This window comes from Oryctolagus cuniculus, chromosome 1, assembly GCF_051225735.1.
Source record: "Oryctolagus cuniculus isolate XC-2025 breed Fujian yellow rabbit chromosome 1, ASM5122573v1, whole genome shotgun sequence".
NCBI classification, from domain to species: Eukaryota; Metazoa; Chordata; class Mammalia; order Lagomorpha; family Leporidae; genus Oryctolagus; species Oryctolagus cuniculus.
The window spans coordinates 39751058-39768755 of NC_142867.1; the positions used below are offsets into that span (position 1 = coordinate 39751058).

The window sequence follows — 17698 nt, forward strand, 5'->3', positions numbered from 1 at the left end:
AGAATTCTTCTCTAAATATTAGGCAAGAACCCTCTTGGGTTTATTAATATAGGGGATATAGTAATAAGCACGTGGAGAAATCATAAGGCACCCCAAGTTCCGGTAGCGCATGTGGCACCCCAGATAGCATTTCTAGGGAAGTTTAAGGGACCACATTTCAGTGTGAATTTTAGGGGGTCTTGTCCGATTTCAGCATGTCAAGTAAGAAGAAATGGTCCAATTGGGCAAAGATAAACAACCTCCAAGGCTATCATGTTAAATGTTACCTAGGAGTAAAGAGTCTTAAGAAACACAGGATAGAGATACTAATATTTATTATTAGAAATAGAAGAGAGAAGGAATGGAATGTACAGATTAAAACAACATGCTAGAGTTTATAAACCCAAGCCTGGGACTTGCCTTCCCTTTCTCCCCTTTCAAATGGAGAAGATAAAGAAAGAATTGGGCTATTGTTTATAGAATAGATGAGAAAAAAATAATATTTGGATAATTGGAATAAAATAAAAAGAATATTTTGAGGGGCAGGTGCTGTGGCGTAGGGGGTAAAGCCATCTCCTGCAGTGCTGGCCTCCTGTACAGGTGCTGGTTCATGTCCCTGCTGCTCCACTTCTGATCCAGCTCTCTGCTATGGTTTGGGAAAGCAGTGGAAGATGGGCCAAGCACTTGGGCCCCTGCACCCACATGGGATACCTGGAAGAAGCTCCTGGCTCCTGTTTTTGGATTGGCGCAGCTCCGGCCATTGCAGCCAATTGGGGAGTGAACCAGCGGATGGAAAGACCACCCCCCCACCGCCCGCGTCTCCTCTCTCTGTGTAACTTTTTCTCTGACTTTCAAATAAATAAAAAATTTTTTTTAAAAAATAATATTTTGAGGGAAATAGCTGAAAATGAGAAGTAGAATTTCTGCAAACATTTTCTGATATCCATCAAGGTTAATAAAGCTGTTGGTCTAAGGATTCACAATTTGGGAGGTGAAATTGTTTTCTCAGTAATTTAGTAGTTAGGGCACTATATTTACATGTGTATGTATTATACTTACAGATATATAGAAGAATTAATGAGAAAATATATTGATATCTGGTACAAACCTAACTGGCATAGTTAGTAACTAATGATGGGGAATGAAAAACAAAACACAATGAGAATTAGCAGAAAGCATTATATGTGTGTGTGTGTGTGTGCATGGGATTAAAATAGGAAATTAGTAGCAATCATAATTATGTGACTTTTTGCCTTTCTCTAACTGTGTCACCTTATCCATTTATTTTTTTTTTTTTTGACAGGCAGAGTTAGAGAGACAGAGAGAAAGGTCTTCCTTCTATTGGTTCACTCCCCAAATGTCTGCTACGGCCAGAACTATGCCGATCCGAAGCAAGGAGCTAGGTGCTTCCTCCTGGTCTCCCATGCAGGTGCAGGGCCCAAGCACTTGGGCCATCCTCCACTGCCTTCCCAGGCCACAGCAGAGAGCTGGACTGGAAAAGGAGCAACCGGGACAGAATCCGGGGTGCTGGCACCACAGGCAGAAGATTAGCCCAGTGAGCCGCGGCGCCGGCCCACCTTATCAGTTTGAATGTGAAACATAAGATAAAACAAGAAGTTGGAATGAAAAGAAATCACTTTAAGCTTATGTGTAAATGTAGTGTACGTCACACACATATATGATTTGAAATACATTCCAACATTGTGAACTTTCAGTTGGAATTGCACAAAAACAAAATACCATATGGTTTCCCATTTTACTCACATATAGTCCTGAGGACATCTCATAGAATCATAACTTTTTCTGAAAAGGATTATTTAGGATCTTAATTCTACTAGGAGTGTTACTAAAGGCATAAAATGTCATACAAATGGAAGATATTGTTATTTCTATTATAATATTCTTAACACAAAAAAAGCTTAGCCTTCTCTTGCATATTGGAATCAATTAGAGTAAAAGAGAACATTTCAAGAGTTTTTAGAGGTTGTTAGAAAGATTCCCTTCTCAGTCTTCCCAATAGAACACACATGCAAACAATGAAGGCTATGGGTAGAGAAAAATCCACAGAAAGCCATCTTTCACAGCAATATTTATTGTGTAGTGATGTAGAAGGAAACTAAGAAGTGCACAGTCAATAGATTTTATTAACAGCATTCCTCACCTACCTTCGCTTTTCCCTAGGAATTTCACCTCAGAGCTGTATCAAGACCATCAGTGTTAAGCCCCATCCAGTGCCAAGATCAATTCATGCCATGGTAATGGATTAAATGTGTGGATAGTTTTGCCATACAGTGCCTAGGGAATTTCTCAACAAATGGTGCTATGAACTCCTAGAATAGTCCCAGGTGTGTGAAACTCAGGGCCAGTCTCCATACCCTTCAAACTCAATCACAGATACTGCTAAGAATTGAACAGTGTTACCTCAATGCTTCACTTACTCATTTTGAATGAAACTATTTTGATGATTGTCTTATATTTATCAACCATTTAGAGCACAAGTACAGCTTATTGATTGCAGTGGGTATGGGGGTCAAATGGCTTAGCTTCAAATACAAGTTCTGACAGAAATTATCTCAGAAATTTGGGGCAAGACTTTGAAGCGTTAGTTTATTCACCAGTCAAAAGATGCTCCTATGTCACAGGGTTATTGTGAGGAGCTGAAGTCATATAAAGTACTCAGAGCAGTGCCCAGCCCACATAGACTATTTCAAGCTCAATACTGAATGAATATGTGGAGTATAGGAAGGAAATGATGTTCATCTTACTTGAAATTGTTTTATTGTTTCTCTAAAGGATTTTCAACACATTGGCTTAGAACATGGATTATTGGTGTATGTTGAGGATTAGAAAAATAAGATAAATATAATATCTGAGTCAAAGGTCATACTATTTCCAAGCAGTAGTATGTTTAATGCCTGTGTTAATTCAACATTATTTTCCAGAGAATGACTTTTTTTCATGATCCTCATTTGTTGAAATAAAAAGAAAACTACCATTGTAAAGATAAATAAGTTTATTACTGAAAAATGCAATATTCATATTTGTGATTTATTATTACATTTGTACATGTAAACCTTGATAAGTAAACAGCATCCCAAGTTTATTACTCAATGCACAGTTCAAAGCAACTGTGATTGAATAACAACAGAAGTGGAGGGGCTTTCCCTTTGCTTAATTCAAATAATACTTGCTCAGTATGAGTTTTATTATCTGTTGACTTTATATAACTACACTATTTCATTCTAAAGAGAAAAAACATAAGCCACATGCCAGGAGATTTTCAAGCATCATTTCAAAGTATATTTTTGAAATATTTTATGGTATTACAATGCTAATCAAACGTTATTACAAAGATCAGAAATAGAAAAAAATAGAGGAATCTCCTTTTAATTATCCCCTTAGAAATAAATTATTTTAACATTTGACAGAAGCTTTCACTGTAGATATGAATACATATGTATATATATTCAGAAATCTCATGTGCTTAATCTCAATATTGCAAAGTAGCTAGTTTTATTGTAAAGGTACCCACTTTTATCAAGGTTAACCTTGAAGCATAACCCATTTTCAAGCAACTAAAATTTACCTGATATTGCCAATTGTACATATTAACATGATACAAAAATTCAAATTTATCAATTGTAACTGATAAGCAATAGTAAATCACATAATGGGTTCTTTTTATTTGTAAATCTTGGAAAGAGCCACCACTGTTATTTCTTCTCCCATTTCAATCCCCCAAGGAAATCAGTGTTGATTTTTAAACACTTTTGTGAATAACAAACACTCCTAAGCCAACTTTCAAATACTGTACTTTTCGTGTAGGAAATACCATCTTCAGAAGACAAAGACTTAATCTTATAAATATTTCACAACATGACCTTTACTTGGACTTCCAGGCTGTCATCAAAAACTAGAAAAACAATCTTCCATATGGAGGAAAATATTCATTTACAACATCTCTGTATATCAGTAGGAAATTTTGTAAGATGTTTGTCTCTTTCCAAAATTTTATTTTTAAATTTTAGAATAGTGGATTCTAAGGGTCCTATAAAAAGTTTATGAAAATATGGTTTTGAAAAAAACCTTGCATGGATTTCAAACATTTTTGCACCAAAATAAACTTATCTTTTAATTCCGTTTTCAACAAATTTCTGAAGTCCCTTTGTATTTCTAATTTTAAAATTTTGTTTATTCAACTAGTTAATTTTAAGAAAAAATGTGGAATAAAAATAGATATATGATTATTTCAATCAGTTGTTTCAAAGTTAAATTATGATTAAAGTGCACTGAAATGATCAATATGAATAGTTTCCACAGGATTAGCCGTGAGATGCATTGTAATCACCTACACTAAAATATTTTTGTAAACCATAAAGGTTAAGGCAGTTCTACCAGCTAAACACAGAAATATGTGCTTAAATAAGGTTTGCCACACTATAGATCATGACTTCCTTTTCAGTGTTTTGAGTAATGTTTGTTATACTTTGTATACCCAGTGCATAGACCACATAATTCTCTCTCTCTCTCTCTCTCTCACACACACACACACACATAAACACACACAGAAAGAAGCATCAAGAAAAATCTGTAAATTAATAAAATAAGAACTATTAATCAAGAAAAAAAGTATCTAATGCTGTTATCTTTTATGGAATTTGACCTTTGTTCCGAGGAGTTTCCAGAAATCACAATTCATTTGTGTTTTAAGATGTTAAAGTAAGTATATACACAGTCATTCAGAATACCTAGTCCTCATTACAGAATCTCCATTAGACACATAAAAAAACTAAAAAGAGTTTCATGTAGTATATTTATGTAATGTCCTAATATGACTGCCATGTAAGAAAATAAGTCAGCAATCCCCAAATGACTTAACTGTAGGATTATAATATAGTTAGACTGAACTTACAGACAATTAAGCAATTAGGTAATGTTACTGAATGATTTGAAAGATGGACTATAAATGTTTCTGTATCTTTTCTAGATACTACTTTCAAGAATGTTAACCTGTAGGCATGATCTCAAAAACTGATCAGACTATCTCAAGTGAGCACAGCTTCCTTAAATTGGCTTTACTTTTTGGTGACAACTTGGAAGGACTGCTTAATGATTAACAATATATACTGTATATTTTAAATATTTTCATGTAAATCATAGAGAGTAAAAAAAAATGTTTATAATTATCTGACTAAATATATGTTTGCAACTTAATGTGTTTGCTGAAAGCCAAAATGCTTGTGCTTTGTCTCCCCTGTCCATGTGCAAATTCCCTTGACAATTCCAGAACCCTAATATCACTTTGCTATTTTAAAAATACAATAATCAGGCCAGTGGACACACAACCTTGAAAGAAAAATTGCATAAATTTTTAAGGGCATTCTCACCTACAACACTGAAAATAAGATGCCATCAGAATCTAAAATTAATATAGATAAGGGTAAAAAAAAGAAGACATAAAAATAAGAAAAAGAGGGAAAAAAGTCCTCCTTTCTGTTGAGTGCCATTTCCAAAACATTGCTTCTATATTTATTTAACTTTGTTGTCAGAATTTTCAAGCCATTAAAATACTTTCTTTTCACTTAAACAAATGAATCAAGAAAAGTATACTGGAAAACAATCATTGGGAAAAATTGATTCATAGTGCTTGTCAGAAAAGATATTATGTTTCCCTGAAAGAATTCATCTGGTGGCATTGAGTTGTGTGGACACTGGCAACATAATTAAAATGATACTGAGGCAGCTTGAGTATTATGTGGGACTAGCTGCCCACATAACAATATTTGTGTGTATGTGTGTGTGTGTGTGTGTGTGTGTATGATTTAAACAGGTCTGCTTAACTTCTGTTTTCAACAAATAATTTAGGATATTTTGCTTTCTGGAAAACAAGGAGAGCAGACATTGTCTTTTTTTCCCCCACAGGGAATTAAAATGAGAAAAAAAAAAAGGTGTTGAGGAAGTCAGTGCATGCTTAGTCTTGAAAACTCTCAACTTCTTCCTTCTTAGGGAAATGTGTAAAACAACATCCAGACAGTTGACTGTCTGGTGCAATGTAGAATCCTACTTGGGACCAGTTGAGTCTGGAACAGGAGGCCTTCCCTAGGGAGTATTATACTGGCACAGTCATAAAGCAGTATGACTGTATCTATAAATTTCCATTGACAGTACCAGAGATTGAATTTGATGCCAATTATGAGACTCTTGTCTGTCAGCTGTCGGCTTTCATTTTGCGTTCCTGATAAAGACTCCACCATGTAGAATGCTGCTAGGAGGCAGGGGCTGTATCTTACATTTTTCTAGAAAGCAAGCCATCAAATGTGGTCTTGAGTATGGTTTTTCATATGGACCCAGATGGAAAGTTCATTTGAAGACAACTTGTCTCCACTACAAAGACATAAGTTCTAGTTAGCAGGCATCTGGATTGATCAATGATTCAAGCAAACTTCATTTCAGGTAGAAATGCCTGCAGCAAAATGCTTACTTTTCCATCAGAAACTAAGTTTTCCGTGCTATTCCTAAAAGGCTCTCTTCTGAGCTCTTAAGGATACCAGGAATGAGACAAGATGCTAATTGATTCACTGAATAAAACTAAAACTATCCCTGGAGCCCATTACAATACTATGATAGGGGTGGGAGTGTGCAGAAGAAATATCTGATGACCACAAAAGGACTGAATTACACATGTCTTAAACAGACCTCGTACTCACTGACTCTTTCACAAAGAGTATGACAATAATGTGAGTTCAAGTGCACACACACAGATATACACACACACAAACATATCCTGGACCTATGTTTACCAGTCAGTTGACTGACTGGCTAGTAATATAGTCATATCAACTAAGTAACTCTGCAGACAACATGAATTTTCAATTTTGACCATCAAATTAAAAAATGGAGAAATCGGTAGCATATTATTGACAGCTGGCTACAGTGCCCCGCATGTCCTCCCCCTTGGCATATACTTTAATGTACAGAAAAATTCCTTTTCCAAGCAGGTTTTCATGGTAATTATGGAACCGGTATACATGCAAAAAAGAGCTGTCTGATAGAAATATTATTACCCTCTCATATCTTGTAGCAGAAATCACGATTAGGATGAGTGTGGTATTCCATTTGCATGGTAACATGCAAATGGCTTGATGATAATAATGCTATTATCTGAAGAATAGTCAAAACTTTTCAAGAGTGGGATAAAAGCTTTTAAGAATAAGAAATTATTTCCCCATAGACCTAAAGAATGAGCAATGCCCCTCCCCATACATACTTCAGAAATCTCAATTTAACATTTATAAAAGAAGAATAATTAAAGTTAACATGCAAATTATAGGAAAAATACCATATTGAAGGATAATTTATTGAGTTAAAAAGTTTTCTATTTATTTCATTGTACAATAGATTGTGCTAAGAGCAGTTTTGGAAGAATGTGCAGCATTTAGAAGTGGTATCATGCAGTCATTCAGCAGCATTTTCTCTGAAAGTGCGTGCAAAGACTAAAACAATTTCAAACTGTTTCAGCTACATTCTAGAGCAGTTTCCCACACACTGTACTGTGCAAGCTCTTCAGCTTTGAATAACTTGTCAAGGCAGTCTGCATGCACATATATATTAGTCATTTGCTTGAAAAGACAAGCTAGAATAGAAAATATATAAGCAGCATTCATGTAATCCAGAGTTCCTGAGAAAATAGTGTGTGCTATAAATCCTTGAGAAATAATTTGCATTCATATGAAATTCATGTTATAAAATATTTCTCTAACCTAAAGCAGAGTGATCTGAAACTAAGATATTATGAAGGTCTATCAATATTTAACTGTCAATGATGAAGGCATAGCTAACTTCTACTGCAATTCTTTACAAAAGAAACATGTCAGGTAATGTTTTATTTCTCTATTTTTCACATCTGTTTCAAGAATAGCAGAGAAAGCATTTTCTAAATCAATATATAACCTTTCATAAAATATCTTTCTCTTTTTCCTAAGAATCAAAATTATTTTAAACCATGATGGAACAATGTAAGAACTTGGAAAGAGAGGAGTTTTCAGGACACAGTTACCATTATTATTATTATTAGCTCTACTATAAGACAAATATCTCTGCTTTGTGTACCCAATTAAATCTCTCTTGTGTGGCTAGTGGTATTAATTGCTAGAGTCTGAGGGAGAAGTTGCATTTAGCAGGGGTTTGGGAGGCCTGTTTAGGGTCTCAGACTCTTCCCTTTCCTCTGAAACACTGGGCAAACAGAGAAGTGTGTATTCTTGACCAAAGAAACAATGAAGCAACTATAATCTATTCAGCTTTTGAATTATAAAAGTTTCCTAGCAAAATAAATTCTATAGCTTTCTTACTAGGAAATATTCACATGTATACAAAGTCACGTTAGTTCTACTATGTTTAATCTGATATTTTAAAATTTGTAAATAACTCTACTTTGCCTCACTGGGCATAAAACAATAATTATGTATATGTACACATATACATATGTATGCATATGCATATGTATACATATATATACATACATAAAACATGTGTGAGTGTATCTGATTCCTTCAATTCTAAGGGCAGAAAAACTTAGATTTCCTTGTTTTACAAGAAAACTTGTATTTAATTCTACAACATTTTCTCTCCCTTCAGCTCAGCTTATGTCTCCTCTCAACTTTCTTTAGTTGAATACCCACATTGTTCCTGCTTCATCAGGATGTTGATAAGGAAAAGGGAATTCTATAGCAAAGCACGATTATATCTTCCACAATTAATTTGACTTCCTTTTTATAGAATTCTTAAATAAACCAAATCAATCTGTCAAAGAAATCACAACAGAAAACTTCCTTCAGTGATGAAAAAGTAAAATTCAAAAATGTATTATCTTACAAACAATATAAATTCACATTCGTGCATTATTTTCATTAGCTCATGAATCAGAGTGCACATTATTGTGAAAGCATAAGTGCTGCTGAGCATTTTGCTTCAGCTTTCCTGAATAGAGATATAACAGTAGTATACAGACTAATTGGTCTCAGAGCTGTAGGAACTGTAACTTGCATTATATACTGTCAAGGAAAACCAATATATTTACAGCATTTCAAGGTAACATTCTGTGACAGCTGTAACAAATTACAGCATGAAAAATTAAAGATATTCAAGATAGACTTCTTTAGTAGAGTATAAATAGTTGTGTTCTAAATAATACAAGACTAACCATTCATGTTGTAAAAATCTGTGACTGTATTGGCATTTAGTACAAAAAATTGTGCAGTGCAACTGGTTCTGCCAGTGATTAAACAGACTTGAATGAAGCCAATGCAATTAAAATTATGTCAGTGAATGATATTCTTTTTGGAATCTTAGTTTTTGGTTTGACTACTAAAGGTGATATGCAAATTTTCAACTGCATAGTGAACATAGAGCAGCATAATTGTGCTATGGCACAGATACAAATCTCAGCAACAGACAGGGGCAATTCTTACCAACCTGTAAGCTGAAAGGAAAGGGAGTTTTGGCAGCAAAGGCAAAAATTGATTTAGGTCATTACCTGTAAGCATCTCAACTCAACAGGAGGTTCTACAGTCAGATCAGCATGTGAATGAAGACCACATGATACTTTATTTCATGCTTGGTTTGTGGACATTTACATGGAAATCTGTCTCTAGAAACCTCACCATCACCCTTCCAAGTCTAATGCCGCTAATGGAAAGCAGGGATCTACAAACACATGACTCTTGTTCTGAGAGTTAGATCCAAGCTTCATGAAATGTAAATCTAACCCTCTTCTGGGTTCATCTCTTTTTTCTTTTCTAGAAGCTTGAATATTCCCAACCCCAGAACTGGCTGTGACACATTTCCAAGTAGCACATTATAATATGGTTTGCCAGGTATGCCATCCTCCTAGATCCCACCTAGAATTTGAAGTCATAAACATTCCTTCACATTAATGGTATCACCTCCCCTCAGTAACAGGTATCAACTAAGGCCATTCATGGTGAACAGGCTGACCACTTTTTCTCCGTTCTTGTTGCAAATGCTCCAGTTCAGCCTCATACATCATCTCTTGGACTAAGTACTTCTCTCGTCGTATTCGTTCACGGAGGCCCTTTGGTACATCTGGAATCAGGTATGCGATGAATGACTTAATTCCAAAAACAAGGTGCTGCAAATTTAAGGTGGAAAGTACAATTTTCAAAGTGTCCAAAATGCTAATTAATTAAGACAAAACAATCATGGGCAATGTTACATGTGCCTTAAAAACCAACCATCAGAACTTAATATGTGCCATATAGAATACTAGCACTAAAAAATTATATTGGAGGGGCCAACGCTGTGGCACAGCGGGTTAATGTCCTGGCCTGAAGCACTGGCATCCCATATGGACACTGTTCAAGACCCAGCTGCTCCACTTCTGATCAGGCTCTCTGCTATGGCCTGGGAAAACAGTAGAAGACGGCCCAAGTCTTTGGGCACCTGCACCTGCATGTGAGACCAGGAAGAAGCTCCTAGCTCCTGACTTCAGATCGGTGCAGCTCCAGCCTTTGCAGCTAGTTGGGGAGTTGGGGAGTGAAGCATCAGATGGAAGACCTCTCTCTCTCTCTGCCTCTCCTCTCTCTATGTAACTCTGACTTTCAAATAAATAAATAAATCTTTAAAAAAATTATATTGGAAATACTACTGTCACCTTATATCACATAAATATTAGGAGAAAATAATTGTTTCCTCTTTCTGCTGAACAATGTTATACTTTATAAATGCCATATGAATAAATCATAAATGCACACATATAAAATTCTTACAAATTATGCGACATTTTTATGACATGTGTTTTCATACACAGATGAGAAAGATCACATCCAGGGAAAATTCATATCCAATAGATCATAATACATACTATACAAACCACACAATATACAGCCTGCCTATGATTCTGGATTAGCCTCAATGTGTAACACATGCAGTTTTCAGAATTTCTACTTTATTAAGGTCTTATATCATTTTAAGTGATTTAAAATGGTTTATCACATAATTCTTCCATGACAAAATATATTGCTTATATTTTAGAAAATAAGCTGCCAAAGTATTAGATTAAAATATTGATGAGATGATGGTTGACACCCTCTGAGTCCAATGGTATTCTGACATCCACTCACTGTGTTATCTTAGGTGAATCACTTGCATTCTGTGTTTCATTCCTAAAATGCTGGTAATAACAGTATTTCCTGAAGGTTAGTATGAGGAACACATGTATAAATATATACCAAGGGCTTGAAGGAGTGGTGGCACAGTGTAAGTACTGCTTAAATATCACTTTATCTTTTTATAAATGAATCCTTTTCTTTTCCTAAGTAGTTCTTTCAATTTATCACAAAGGAAAAAAAAATCTGATACTAATACAGGTAGAATGATTTGAGGAAAAGAACACATTTAATGTCCAGGACATTTAGATGATATTCTATGGGAGAGTTAAGAATATAGGGCCCTTTTTCTGGATTTGCTATATTTTTTCCAAGAAGCTACATATCACAGTAAATCACAGAAGAGTAGGTAATATTTTCCCATTTAGAAAACATAATTAGCAGTTCCTTTTCTGACTAAATATTTGACATTCACAGAAATATCTATCAATGTGCCTGAGGAATATGGAAATAAAAATTTAAAGCACTTGTTTTAAATAGTAATGAGGAATGTGTTCCATGTCTTATATAATAACAAAAAAAAACCTATAAACTGATTTTTTAAAAGTTGATATTAAAAGATGGTTGAACATTAAATAACTTTTAAAAATCATTTACTAATACTTAATTCCCATTAATGAAGATAACCTGTAATAGGAAACTTTTCTTAAGCTTATAGAAATCATAAACATTTTTTAAAACTAAAGAAAATATACTTGAGGAAAAAAAGGAACATTCCCATTAAACTTGGTGAAAAAATGTATGCTCACACCACTGCTGCCCACCATCATGCTGAAACTATGTTAATTAAAAATATTAGCAGGGCCGGCGCTGTGGCACAGCAGGTTAATGCCCTGGCCTGAAGCACCGGCATCCCATATTGGCGCCCGTTTGAGACTCAGCTGCTCCACTTCCAATTCAGCTCTCTGCTGTGGCCTGGGAAAGCAGTATAAGATGGCCCAAGTCCTTGGGCCCCTGCACCCACGTGGGAGACCCTTAAGAAGCTCCTGACTCCTGGATCCTGGCACCGGATCTGCACAGCTCTGGCTGTTGCAGCCAATTGGGGAATGAACCATCAGATGGAAAGCCTCTCTCTCTCTTTCTGCCTCTCCTCTCTCTGTGTAACTCTGACTTTCTAATAAATAAATAAATCTTATAAAAATTAGCCTTCTGGCATATCAGCAAAAATCAAATCACATAATGGAGGATAAAATATCACTCATTATAGCCACAAAAATATTTAAAAGTCTATATAAATTAAAATGAATTAGTAAGCAAAAGAATACTTTAAACACTATTATGTAATAATGATTTTAGTAAATCTCAGGTGTACTAATGAAATAGCACAGTTTTTATAAATAAGTAAAAATATTCTTATGACTTCTACAAAGGAAATGTCCACTGAAACTCTTTCATTGTATTTAAAGGAAACTGAAAGATAAATTCTGAAATGGAGATAAACTATTAATAAATCCAAGTTACTATAGTAATTTAGAAAAAAGTAGAATATATGTGTTGGGGGTTGGATGTGCTGTGCTTTATCAGGTAAAATACATTAAAATTTAATTTTTATTTATAAATTTATTTATTTGTTATGTTTTATTTTTATCTCCTAATAAAAATTAGTAGAAAAGAGAAGGAAAATATATTTCTTATGTTCATAACTGGTGAAGGACTAATATGTAGAGTATATAAGTACATACCAACATTTGCCAACATGCTGGAAATGTAATAAAAAATGAGCCTTGGTTATATATTTACCAAAAAGAGGCTTTCTAGTACTGAAAGTGATGATCAATTTCATTGCAGAAGAAATTAAAACAAAAAGTTAAAGCCCAGATTACTTTCAGAGGATATCCAATTAGATGCACATTTGACTTATCAGAACCCTATAGGCTAGAAGAGAATGGCAGGATATGGTCCAAGTTTTAAAAGAAAAAAAAAAACTGTCAAACCAGGACACTGTATGCAGAAAAGCTCTTATTTATGAATAAAAGTGAAATAAAGATCTTCCACAACAAGTGGATATTGAATTTATCACCATTTGTCCAGGCTTACAAAAGATGCTTAAGGATGTACTATACACAGAAGCACAGAAAGATAGTCATTATTATGAAAAAATGTGAAGGCTGAAAAACTCTAGTAAAAGTACAAAATAAATACAAAGTAAATGACAGGAATATTTACAGAACAGTGGAAGGGCTATGTTCTTATCAATGATCACCTTGAATGCAAATGTCCTCAACTCTCCAGTTAAGAGATAGAGACTGGCTGAATGGATTAAAAAAGATGACCCATCTATTTGTTACCTACAAGAAACTCATCTCATCAACAAAAATACACAACACATTGAAAGTGAAAGGATGGAAAAAGATATCTCATGTTAACAGAAAGCAAAAAAGTTCAGGTGCTACCATCCTAATATCAGACAAAATAGACTTTAACGTAAACACTGTTAAAAGAGACAAAGAGGGCCACTATGTAATGATTAAGAGATCAACTCAACAGGAATATGTGACTATAATAAGTGTATATGCACCCAATTACAGGGCAGTGGCTATTTAAAAGAAATGTCAATGGATCTAAAGGGAAAGATAGACTACAGTACAACAGTAACAGGGGATTTCAACACCCCACTTTCATCAATGAACAGATCAACAGGACAGAAAAACAAAAAAAAAACAATGCAGCTAATCACAGTAATGGACCAAATGGACCTAACTGATAGCTACAGAACTTTTCACCCCACACTTGCAGAATACACATTTTACTCACAGGTGCATGGAACTTTCTCTAGGATAGATCATATGCTAGGCCATCAATACAAGTATGAGCAAATTAAAAAAATCAATATATACCATGCATCTTCTCTGACCACAGTAGAATGAAGCTGCAAATCAACAGCTCAAGAATCTCTAGATCATATGTAACAGTGAGTCACAGAAGAAATCAAAAGAGAAATCAAAAATTGTCTGATACGAATGAAGATGATAATACATTCTCTCAAAACATGGGATACAGCAAAAGCCATGTTAAGAGGAAAGTTTATAGCAATCAGTGCCTATATGAAGAATTAAAAAGATACCAAATAAATGAGCAATCAATGCATCTCAAAGACCTAGAAAAACAACAAACAAAATCAAAATTAGTGAGATGAAATAAGTAATTAAAAATAGAGAAGAAATAAACAAAATTGAAAGGAAAAAAACACAAAAGATCAGTGAAACGAAGAGCTGGTTTTTCTTTCTGAAAAAATAAGCAAAATTGATACACCATTGGCCCAACTAACCAAAAAAAGAGGGAAAAGACTCAAGTCAACAAAATCAGAGGGGTCAGAGCCATGGCGTAATGGATAAAGCCTCCACACCCAGTGCTGGAATCCCATAAGGGCACCAGTTCCAGTCCTGGTTGCTCTACTTCCAATCCTATTCTCTGTTAAGACCTGGAAAAGCAGTAGAAGATGGCTGAAGTTCTTGGGTCCCTGCATCCATGTGGGACACCTGGAAGAATCTCCTGGAACCTAGCTCCTGGCTTTAGATTGGTGCAGCTCCAGCCAATGTGGGCATGTGGGGAGTGAATCAATGGATGAAAGACTCCTCTCTCCCTCTCTCTCGCCTCTGACTCTCCATAAGTCTGCTTTTCAAATAAATAAATCAATCTAAAAATAAATAAAATCAGAAATGAAAAATAAATGTAACAATAGATACCATATTATTAAAAATATCATCAGGAATTACTATAAAGAGCTGTATGCCTACAATTCGGGAAACATAGAACAAATGAATATATTCCTAGACACATACAATCTACTAAAATTGAGTCATGAAGATATAGAAATCCAAAACAGACCGATAGCCAAGTTGGAAATTGAGTCAGTATTCAAGAAAAGCCCAGATATGGACGGCTTCAATGTTGAATTCTACCAGACATTTAAAGAAGAACTAATTCCAACTCTTCTTAAGCCATTCAAAACAACTGAAAGGGAAGGAATCCTCCCAAACTCCTATGAAGCCTGCTTCACCTTAATTCCTAAGTCAGAAAAAGATACTACAGAGAAAGAGAACTATAGACCAATATCCCTGATGAAGATAAATGCAAAAATCCTGGGGCTGGTGCTTTGGTGCAGTGGGTTAATGCCCTGGTCTGAAGCGCTGGCATCCCATATGGATGCTGGTTCTAGTCACGGCTGCTCTTATTCCTATCCATCTCTCTGTTATGGCCTGGGAAAGCAATAGAAGATGGCCCAAGTCCTCGGGCCCCTGGGAGAAGCTCCTGACTTCTAGCTTTGGATCAGTGGAGCTCTGGCCATTGCCGCCAATTGGGGAGTGAACCATCAGATGGAAGATTTCTCTCTCTCTCTCTCTCTCTCTGCCTCTCCGCTTTCTATGTATCTCTGACTTTCAAATAAAAAATCCTTAATAAAATATTAGCTAATAGAATCCAACAGCAAATCAGAACTATCATTCACTTGGATCAAATGGGATTTATCCCTGTTATGCAGGGATGGTTCAACATTTGCAAATCAATGAGATACATCACAATAAACTGAAGAACAAAAATCATATGGTTATCTCAATAAATGCAGAGGAAGCATTTGATGAAGTCCAACATCCTTTCATGATGAAACCTTAAGAAAATTGGGTATAGAAGGAACATTCCTCAACACAATCAAAGCAAATTATCACAAATCCATGTCCAGCATCAAATTGAAAAGGGAAAAGCTGAAAGTATCCCCTCTAAGGTTTGGAACCAGACACAAATATCCATTCACCACTGCTACTCAATATAGTCCTGATAGTTTTAGCCAGATCCATTAGGCAAGAAAAAGAAATTGAAAGGCTACAAATTGGAAAGAAAGACATCAAAATGTCCTTATTTGCAGATGACATGATTCTATATAAAGGGAATCCAAAGACTCCAATAGAAACTGTTGGGATTCATAAGAGTTTGGAGTTTGGTAAATTGGCGGGATATAAAATCAAAACAAACAAATAAACAAACAAACAAAAAAACAAATCAATAGCCTTTGTATATACAAGACAATGCCATGGCAGAGAAAGAACATTTAATATCAGTCCCATTCACAATAGTTCCAAAAAGAATCAAATATTTTGGAATAAATTTAATGAAAGATGTCAATGATTTCTATGCTGAAAATCACAAAAGACTAAAGAAAGAAATCGAAGATACATTAGAAAAATGGAAAAATCTATGTTCATGTATTGGAAGAATCAACATTATCAAAATGTCCATACTACCAAAAGTAATTTACAGATTCAGTGAAAGCCCAATAAAAAATATTACATTCTTCACAAGTCTAGAAAAATTATGCTGAAATTCATATGGAAACACAGGAGATCCTGAATAGCTAAAGCAATCTTATACAACAAAAAGAAACCCAGCATCACAATACAGACTTCAAGACATACTACAGGGCATTTATAATCAAAAGAGTCTGATAATGGTACAAAAACAGATGGATAGACCAATGGAATAGAATAGAAACATGAGAAATCAATGCAAGTTTCTACAACCAACTTATATTTGACAAAGAAGCTAAAATCAATCCCCAGAGCAAGGATAGTCTCTAACAAATGGTGGTGGGGATACTGGATCTCCACATGCAGAAGTATGAGGCAAGACCCTGACCTTACACAAAAATCCACTCAAAATGGATCAAAGACCTAAATCTATGACCTGATACCATTAAATTACTAGAGAACATTGGGGAAACTCTGCAAGACATTGGCATAGGCAAAGACTTCTTGGAAAAATCCCCAGAGGCACAGGCAAACAAAACCAAAATTGACAAATTGGATTACATCAAGATGAGAAGCTTCTGCACTGCAGAAGAAACATTAAGCAAAGTGAAGAGGCTACCGACAGAATGGTAGTGAATATTTACAAACCATGGAACTGATAAAGGGTTAACATCCAGAATTTATAAAGAGCTCAAGAAATTCAACAACAACAAAACAAACCATTTGATAAGAAATGGGCAAAGGACTTGAACAGGAATTTTTCAAGTAAAGAAATTCAAATGTCTAACAGACACTTGAGAAAATGCTCAGGAACACTACCCATCAGGGAAACACAATTCAAAACCACAATGAGGTTTCACCTCAGTCCAGTTAGAATGGCTCTCCTAAAGAAATAAGCAAACAACAAATGCTGGCAAGGATGTGGGTAAAAAAGGAACCTAATCTAATGTTGGTGGGAATGTAAATTTGTGCAGTAACTATTGAAGTCAGTATGGAGATTCCTAAAAAATCTGAATTTAGACCTACCATATATTCCAGTCATCCCAATCCTGGGAATTTACCCAAACCAAAGAATCACTGTCTGAAAGAGTTATCTGCACCCCCATGTTCACTGCAGCATAATTCACAATAGCTAAGATATGGAATCAATCCAGACATCCATCAGTTAAACTGGATAAAGAAATTATAGTATATATACACTATGGAATACTACGCAGCTATATAAAAAAGAAATCCTGTCTTTTGCAACAAGATGGACACAATCAGAAACCATTATGCTTAGTGAAATAAGCCAGT

The 17698-nt window shown here is 35.1% G+C and overlaps 1 protein-coding gene across 4 annotated transcripts in view; it reads right to left on the bottom strand.

Annotated features, from left to right (window-relative positions):
• Positions 1 to 7318: 7318 nt before the first annotated feature.
• ANO3 (anoctamin 3) overlaps positions 7319 to 17698 on the bottom strand; it is a 419821-nt gene continuing 409441 nt past the window's right edge. For all 4 annotated transcript variants that reach the window (XM_051825159.3, XM_070072327.2, XM_089310426.1 and 1 more), the window contains one exon: positions 7319 to 10126. In XM_051825159.3, the coding sequence (XP_051681119.3) occupies positions 9944 to 10126 (183 nt within the window). In that variant the 3' untranslated portion in view covers positions 7319 to 9943. The remainder of the gene's footprint in view (positions 10127 to 17698) is intronic.